This window comes from Lathyrus oleraceus, chromosome 5, assembly GCF_024323335.1.
Source record: "Lathyrus oleraceus cultivar Zhongwan6 chromosome 5, CAAS_Psat_ZW6_1.0, whole genome shotgun sequence".
NCBI lineage: Eukaryota > Viridiplantae > Streptophyta > Magnoliopsida > Fabales > Fabaceae > Lathyrus > Lathyrus oleraceus.
Window position 1 is genome coordinate 166,998,205 of NC_066583.1, and position 9,793 is coordinate 167,007,997.

The following is a 9,793-nucleotide window of genomic DNA, read 5'->3' on the forward strand; positions in this document are numbered from 1 at the left end:
TCGGCATGGATATTAATGGTAAGCAAGACACAAAGGTATGTCATGGTGAAGTGTGAGGTCGAACATGGTTGATTGAGGCCATAAGCTGAACTGATGATTTTTTGTTGGTCGAAGGGTAGTTTAACTAGTCCCAGTCGAACGCTAGTCAAAGATCAGAGGATGCATGAAATCTGGACTTAATAAAATTTCCAATATTAGGTTGGTTATTTGGCCAGTCGAATAAATCAGATATGGATAAGACCAGGCAGTTATTCAGAAACACATGGAAGTTCGTCGAAGATAACGACTACGTGGAGATGAGACGTAGCACAATGTGTCTAGTCGGCCGTTGTGAGCCGTTATTTTAGACTAGTATATAAGTAGACATTTGCTTATGTGGTAGGGGTCCACCATTGTACTAAAAATTCTGTAAACTCAAAATATCTGCGTATTGAGAAACGAGCAAGGAAATTTCTACGTATGCATTCTACATTTATGAATTCAAAGCATTTTACATTCAAGTTATTTTCTTTAAATCTTTGCATTTCGATTATAGTCATTTTATTCGCAAAGCTTATACATTCCAATTTCGTTTAAGTTTGAATCAGTATCTATCAAACAAAACTTTTTCGATCTTGACAATATCATGTTTCAAAAACCACAATTCACACAAATATGTTCTAAGAAATTTTCGAGTTCGATCCTCTAAGTATTAATAGAAACTTGTTTTACTTTACCAAATTCACCAGTAAACACATATATCCTGTATTTATTCACCAGCATAGAAAATCGGCGAATTCCTGATAACCAATACCTTATTTGATCTCAGGACGCAATCCGCTTTCAAACTTGATACGCTTTCAAATCCTCCTATAGGGCCGAATCTTTTCCCATAGGACCGAGACCCTAAATCCTCCAATAGGGCCGAATCTTTTCCCATAGGACCGAGACCCTAAATCCTCCAATAGGGCCGAATTTTTCCCAATAGGGCCAAAAATTTACTTAAGTTATTTTGATGTTACTTTATATGAATTAAAATGCACAAAATTTTGTATAAAAAGATGTATGTCTTCTTATCCACACCGAGTCGGAATGAACTAGGTGTAGTTTACTTCAACATGGACAACATGGAGACCCTTCCCCATTTGTTCAAGATCAATCAATGTTACATTGTCTAATATAAAACATCAACTATCCAAATGAATCTTCGTCTCAACCACCACCCATGACACAATGAATATGGTCGGTGTTGATTATCATCGTCTGTCAACCAACGATGATGGACATATTAAGCTTATCAAAACAGCAATGATGTGAGAATTATGTTCTCAATATTTAATCGATATGTACAAAAGAACCAATCAATTTAGATGCTACCTTGATTAGATCCATTTGTGTATTTTGTTCAAAAGAACCAATCAATTTAGATGCTACCTTGATTAGATCCACTTGTGTATTTTGTTCAAACCCAACTCGTCCAAGACATTTGTGATCTATGATCTAATCTGTATTTTTCGGTATGAATCTTATTTGTATTTAATTGATATTTTAATTATTCACAACTAATTGTTAGTGTTTGAAAAATAATATGTTAAATTTCATCTAATTTAATTAAGTGCTTATGTCCATTGTGTTTATATCATACAAAAATGCAATCTAGGAATGTTGAATAATGCAAGGATATATGTACCATGCATAACAACAAATGACATAACTCAAGAACATAGCTTAAATAAATAAGTTTAGCAAGCTCTAAATTATCATGCTCTACATAGCATACCTTTACAAACATCATAAATCCATCGAGGGGCACATTTTAGACATAAATCATGTGATCATGATTCATGAATAGGCACACCAACGTATACATAGTGCACAACTTATTTGAGTGAAGGACTCTAATTTCTCCATAACAGAAAACAAACCAGCAGAGGTTCATTCATTTGGTGAATATGCTGCCATGCCCATTTTGGATTTAGAGATGAACCAAAACCCATATAGGTAGGTGAAGTATGGTTTACTGTGCAGAGTAAGATGCAGTAGATGGAGTAAATATGTACAAGTGAGCATCATGAGAATCAACTTGAGCACTGAATGATGAAACTGCATCTCCTTTTATTACCTTGTGCTGCAAGATAGTGAAGGGACAAAAACTTTTGAGATAACTAGTCCTTAAAAACAAATAGGTAAAGCATTTCGCCTAATGAGAAGAAATTGAAAGGCTGGTTAGACAAGCTTACCTGCCACAAATCCCTCACAGAAACATGAATTCCAGATTCAAGCCCAACTGATGCCCATGAAGCTGTTATAGTGGCAACTTTTGAGCATCGATTCCAGAGAGCAATGGCCAAACGGTTTCCTGATAAAGGACCTGCCCAAACCTGTAAATAAATATGTAAAACTAAGTTTAACATACTTCAAGCAATATAAGTAGCACTAAAATACAGTCTATACAGATGGTCAAAATATATATATCAAACATAGACAAAATATATAACAGTATTTGTTCTTGATTTTCTCAGTTGAATAGGTATAATTTCAAAGACCGGGCAAGATCGCGTGTTTTAGAAGGTAAAAGAAATGTACATGGTGAAAGTATTTTCATCCAAGATGAATATGAATACAGGTTACTTGATCCAGGAAAACACCATCAGAACTATATACCGTGACTACAAGATGATACATAATAGATTACCTGAGCACAACCATCTATTCCAGCAACTTGAACTTTCCTTCCCTGGACTCCAAGTGAGTCTGCAGAGAGACATAAGAATTAGAAATCTTACTCATCTAACCTTTTTGAATAAGACTAATGAAAAAATATATATACATCAAGTAGTAACAATATAAACAGCAATAGCACGGAGAGAAAAGCACTATGATACTACCTTGATTTATAGCAATGACTTCTTTGTTGCTTAAAATCTCAAGTGTTTCAGCAGTCATATTTCTTACATCGCAACCAATCAATAGAGGAGCCTGCACACAAGTTTACAATTTTGAACATGTAAAAAATCGAGCCATAGTATTTGTGTTAAGATCTTTTCAAATATATCTTCATGCTTTATTCACAAAATATTGTGGCCAATACCAATGAAAATGAAGTGAGGATTATCATCGTAACACATATTGAGCAAATTGACAAATTTTAACTAGCCTTAGGATACTTTGGTCCATGTCATATCCCTACACCAAGAGAAAGGAGGAAGAAATAGAAATTAAGAGCATCACCTTGGCTAAAGCCCAGATGCTAAAGTGAGCACGGTATTCCTGGTAAGTCATGCCACCATTGCCAACTTCCAACATATCTGGGTCTGTCCAAGAATCGTATCGTAACATGAGAGATAAGTAGGAATATGTCTTGTTTGCTATATATTTTCAATTAAATTTCAAAAGAGAAATGTCTACCATTCCATCCTCCAGGACCCGCATATGCAGCCCACTTGTCATTAAGATCGGCAATAGATGTCATGCTAAACATAAAAAAAAAACGTCATTTTTATAATTGGACTACATTAAAAACAAAACTTGGACAAGAATGATGGTTGATAATTTGTTAAAACTCTGTATTGATGTTATTAAACTATAGGCATCCCTAATAAAATGTTGAATGCGCAGTCTATAAATCAAAGTCCAAAAATTTAACCTTGCCCATGTATCATTGATGTCATTGGTTGTGCGCCAACTATTACCAACCTTGCCTGCCCACAAAGCAGGATCGTCAACACCCCTGTGGAAACAAAAATATAGTCGGATAATGTCTGTCATGTTATCTATACCATTTGTAAACTAAACTCATAACAAAAAAACAGACACGTCTTATTACCATTCACAAATTGAATAGAAAATTTTACGTCCAGTGTCATTGAGGGCATCACGCATAGGTGGATATCTGGATAAATGAAAACACGTTGATTTAGTATATATGTACTAGGTATTGTTGCTTTTGAAAATTATGAGACAGATGAGAAAAAAACCGTTTTTTTGGAGGGATGCCCAGATTGTAACAATTGTCGTACTTCAAATAATCTACACCCTGGTAAAATGTTAGAATGGTGTGAAAATCACTAATAAACTACAGAAAAATGTAACTGGAAACAATTTTAATTTATAAAAAATGTGATTCAGAAGTTAAGCTATGAAGCAGTGGTTTCCAAAAGCACCTCAAGATGTCACTGAGATGATTTACATTTAATTTACCAGGCAATGAAACTAATTTTAGATATCACTTCACTGTTTCCTTTAGAAATTCTGGAGTTGCGCTGCTTCTAAGAATCTAACTATGTCACGGTGGACATAATACCTATGAAGATCTGTCCGATGCAAAGTTCAATGAAAACCATCTATACACAAATTTCAGAGTTATCAATGACTGAGAACTATAAGGGCATAACTTTTCTTCATTCATTTTTCTTTTGAACATTAAAAGAATTCCATTAAATGACTTAACATCGTATCTGGTCCAAATTCGGTGTTTATTTTTTTTTTGAAAAGGCTAAATTTGTCTCAAATCTGAACTTCATATCCAAAGGTTGGTTTTCCTTAAAGAAACAGATTAATTCCATAGAAAGATATACTGGCCTGCAGAACTAAACTATTTACATCAGATGTAATTTGAACCTAATGCAGCTCATTAATGCACACATAAAGGAGAAATGAATGAATATCACTTCTATTCTTAGGACCTCCACAGAATCTATGAGACGTGAAGAGTATCTGTCAGGCTTTTGCAAAATTATGAAATAAGATATTAGAATCTAACCCAAGAGGCAAATAAATCTGCATCATCATTTTCGTGGAAAATTGATCCTGGTCGGACTTGACACGTAAAAGCCCTAATACCAGTTGGAAGCAGAAAAAGAATCAGTTAGTCGCAATTAAAATGGGATTAACATATTTTATAATGAGTTAAAAGTCTCCCATATAAAATTTTGCAAAGTATATCCTACCCAGCATCAGAATAAATACCAAGCTTGAGTCCCTTTCCGTGCACATAATCTGCAAGTGATTTGATTCCTGATGGAAATGTCTTACGATCAGGTACCAGGTCACCCTACATTTCCAAACCAAATCAAAAACTATAAGGAACAACGTATATTTATTGAGAGAATATTTGAATGATTGAGTTTCAAGCATTGTAGTAAATCAAATCTTATCCACATAGAAAACGAATTGTACATGTAATAATGTATAATATTCACACTTTCCAGCTAGATTAAACATTAAAGACAGCAAATATACCAGAACATTGGAGGCATAAAGGAAGCATTCCACAAAAGGCAAATAACCGTTTCTTAAATATACCCGAGAACCAAGGCCGTCTTTGAGGGCGTGAAACGTGGGCTACAGCACATGGACCAAAATTTGACATGCTTAAGTTGTGGCTAAAAGGGCCTCATAAGATATTTGTCAATGTTAAAAGATGACCAACCTACACAGAGCCTCTCAAAACTTAAGAGGGACTTGCTATTTCTATCTATTTTCTGCAGTACTACTTAGCCAAAACATAACATATGACAATTGAAACAACTTTTCCTCATCCAATCAAATGTCAAGATAGACAACATTGAAAGCCAACAAGTATATACAACAAGAAAAGACAATAGTCCTAAAGTTTATCCAATGATATTGAAAGAAACAAATTTTAACTAACCTTCAAATTTCTTATCACAGAAGACCAACAATCATCTGCACATTGTAAATTGCCACATGAAATACATACATATGTAATATGTGACTTATAATGTGAGAATTTTCATATTGGAGATACAAAATGAGTACCTATATTGACATAGTTATAACCTAACTCAGCCAATCCCGTAGATACAAGTGCATCAGCTGGAACAATATTAATACAAATCAGTCAAGGTTTAAAAATGTTGATTTTTTTCAAATGCAAAAATAAAATAAATTTGAATGAAGTGAATGAAATGTTGCTCATTAGTCATCATCATCAGAATCCATGAATGATTCATCCAGTAGCAAGTAGCAACTGAGGAAGAAAATAAGACCTGTTTCCTTAATAACAGTTTCATTGATATTGCATGCAAAGAAGTTCCAGCTGTTCCATCTACAGAAAACACAAAATCAACATGTGACATAAATCATAACTTTTCAATTCTTGTTCAAAATCAAGCCAAATTCCAAAGAAATTGAATGAATCAGAAATTGATTGAATGAATTAAAAGGTAAAAGAGATAGAAGAAACAAACCCCATCTGAGGTGTGAGAGCCAAACCGTTATTGAGGTGGAGAAGACCGTAGTTTGAAGTGTCATAAATAGTATGAAAACTTGATCTGAAAATGGAATTTCCATAATTTTGCAAGAGAGGTGCGATTCTTGCTGATACGGTAAGAGAGGAAGCATAGAGAAAGAGAATGAGCAAGTGCATCAAAAGAGTTTTGTTCTGTATTTGTTTCGCCATTACTAATAGTAGAGTAGTAGCTTCTTAATTGAAATTTGTGCAGACGCGGAAATAGGCTGGTTATTCACCGATTAGGAAGTGTCAGGAAGACAAATATTCAAAATTGTTTCAAAATCATTTGCCCATTTTTTCCACATATATGCCATTCATTTTTATCCTTTTAAAATAAATAGCATATATTTAAAATAATTATTATGTATGGTGTAAATTTTTTTCAATCGATTCATCATCATCATCCGTTTGTATTATTTTATATATTTTTAAAATAAAAATTAAATTTATTTTAACATCTAACGGTTATGATTAACTGACGTTTGATACTGACACTGTTAGTGTATTTCAATTAAATCATTTATTTTATTAATTAATATTATTATTATTATTATTATTATTATTAAAATTATCAAACATTATTAGCTATTTTAATATATTTAAAAAGTTTAAAGAAAAATGGATGTAGTTGTTTTTGAGATAAATCATGCTGATGATGCATTTGACGTGACGGATAAGAATATCTTATGTAATACGTGTCGCTGCCCTAATTTATGGGGTGCAATAAAATGAATTATTAATAACTAATCAATGTATGCCTAAGAATGAATTCTCGTATCATTTTAACTTAATGTTATATTTTAACATAACATAATTCATACCCGGAAATATTGTTCTGAATTCATCCGAATGAAATCGAAAAAATCTGGATTTGGGTTTTTCATATTTTTAAAATACATGAATCGAAAAATAAAAATATTAATATTCACTCTAAATCCGTTCTATTTATTTTATTATTTAATATTGATAAGTTAAAAGATTAAATATATATTTAATTTTTAATATTTTGATTTATATTATTTATTTAAAATGTTTGCATAGGTTTTTTTTGAGATTGTATTATTTTATTATTTATAATTTTATTTTATTTTAGAAATTCTAATATTTTTATTAAAAAATTGATAACATTAAATAAATGATTGCTGATTTAATAAGAACCTATTTTAGATGAGTTTGGAATTTAATTTTGCATCTTTAAAAAAGATTAGAGTGGAGGATCGAGATTGTTTTGAGATTATAATTTAGATTTGGAGGAGATAAAAATTGTCTGTTATTTACACCTGGATCAATCAAGTTAATTTATGATATTAGCTTTTAAATTAATTTTTAAAATGTTTCTATAATCTATATTTTTTGGAATGTCTATTTAACATGATGGAATAAATGTGTAAATAAATTTTATACCGTTCACACATACAGATTATTCTTATTTAATTTTTAACTTGAATTAGTTAATACATGCATCTATTCAGGTAAATGTTGCTTCAAGAAGTCGCACATAATATCTTGTAAAAAATAAGTGTCGTTTTAATTTTTAATTTTAATTTTTTAATTAAATATTTTTGTTAATATATTTAATTTATTATTTTATCATTTTTTGTATTTATGATTATTTGAATACACAAATAGTAGGCAAAGATAATTTGATAAAAGAATTTAATTGAAATACACTGACAGTGTAAAAGAATTTTACACAATCAATAAATTATAATCGTTGGATATTGGGACAAGTTTGACTTTTATTTTTAAAATTTATAAAGTAATGCAAACGAGTGATGGTGATGAATCGACAGTGTAAATTTTTTTACACTAACAACGCATATTAATTAATTTCTTGATAAAGATATAATTTTATCTATTTTATTTATCACATTTTTTTAATATATGTGAAATAATCAATTATGATAAAGTTTCACATTAATCTCTTGTTTAATAAATGTTATGTATTGGTCTCTTAACAACCGTTATATTAATGAACTTAATCTTTAATCTTTTATGTTAAATGTTTGTGAAAAACATTAACTTTAATATATGTGGTAGTCTAGGTGGTATTGTATTATTTGACTTGGCTTTTACTCTCTCTCTCAAACACACGCAAAACTTAGGATTGTCCCTCCTTAATATGGAACCCTAAATTGCCTTTCTTTCTTTCCATCTCTCACCCAACTCTTTCCCCATCTATCAACCATAACTCAAAAATTCTCGAACATCATCTTCATTTCCATGAATTTTTCACCATGGATTTCAAAGTTAAACTCCAAACTTACCATTGATTTCGAAGGTATTGTTTTCACGATTTATGGAGATTTCTTACAACGATGTCTCATGATCTTGGAGGTGTTGTTGCGATTCTGATGACATGGTTATGATTCCGACACTACAACAAATAATACATTCTATGACAAATCTTCCACTTCGACCAATCAATAATCGAGATATATGTTGTGGAAGCGTCATGATTATTTTTTTTATAAATATATACAACCTATTGTCACGCCCTAAATTTTATCTGAATTCTTTTTATTATTCTATCTTTAACATTTCAAAATAAAAAGTGTCAATTAATTTGGTTGGTAAGTGTCTAAGAATGTCAAATGCAATGTTGCAAGTTCAAACCCCAATGTTTTCCTTTTTTTTTGTTATTATTATTAAAAAGTCAACAAAATATCCAATATTGGTTTTTTGGACACATTTTTAACATTATTTTTCGTTTTTAATTAAGTATTTTTTTTAAATTACTTTTTTTTATTGTTTTATAATATTTTATGTATTTTTATCATAAAAACATCAAAAATTTCAAAAAAAAGAGTAAAATTAGACCAAATCATCAAAATGAAATCATTTTTTATTAATAATAGATTATATAAAATCCAATTACATCAAAGAGTTCATCGATACTTTCCAAATTTGTACAAACTTGATCCCCAAGATACAAATCAAATCACAATATGTCTCGTTCATACAAATCTTTCCAAAAACAAATCAATCAAAATTGAATTTTTAATCTAGTGTTTTCCTATAAATACTAGGAAATTTTCTCATCATTACACACAATTTTTCCATTGAAAACTCTGCGCACAAACTTCAAACATCCAAAAAGCCACCAAGAAAATATCGCAAAAAACTTCTCTTCCACTCTCTCACTAATATTTGAGGTCATATCCGATTAATTAATTAATTAAAATTTATTAGTTTTTAAAATTTATTTAACCACTTAATCAATTAAGACTCTTAATTTTGATAAATAGCTAATATAATTAAAACATATATGCTCACATAATAATTATTGGAATATAACAATTAAATAGTATTTAAATTATAAAATAATCCAACAATCTCCCACTTAGGAAATATATTTTTAATAATCAGATAATATCTTGAGAATAATCTTTAAGTATCTAAATACCTAATACAAAAGAGATGTGCCCAAAATCTTTCATCGCTAAACTTTTGTTAGAAATTTTTTGGTTTCACACAATAATCATATATTATTGCTGATTAAATAAAATAAAATGGACACATTAAACTAGGAATATAAACTTACACCCAATGAACTTG

At 30.6% G+C, this 9,793-nt stretch overlaps 1 protein-coding gene across 1 annotated transcript; it reads right to left on the reverse strand.

The window, feature by feature from the left end:
- Positions 1–1,690: 1,690 nt before the first annotated feature.
- On the reverse strand, positions 1,691–6,554 carry LOC127080669 (alpha-galactosidase 3). The gene is made up of 15 exons (XM_051020981.1): positions 6,192–6,554; positions 5,991–6,049; positions 5,761–5,817; positions 5,633–5,667; positions 4,929–5,032; positions 4,742–4,814; positions 3,957–4,015; positions 3,806–3,871; positions 3,626–3,709; positions 3,388–3,452; positions 3,211–3,293; positions 2,868–2,958; positions 2,675–2,733; positions 2,220–2,360; positions 1,691–2,107 (listed from the first exon to the last, which is right to left on the reverse strand). The coding sequence occupies exons 1-15, from the start codon at positions 6,401–6,403 to the stop codon at positions 1,997–1,999; spliced, it is 1,299 nt and encodes a 432-aa protein (XP_050876938.1). The 5' UTR covers positions 6,404–6,554; the 3' UTR covers positions 1,691–1,996.
- Positions 6,555–9,793: the final 3,239 nt, after the last annotated feature.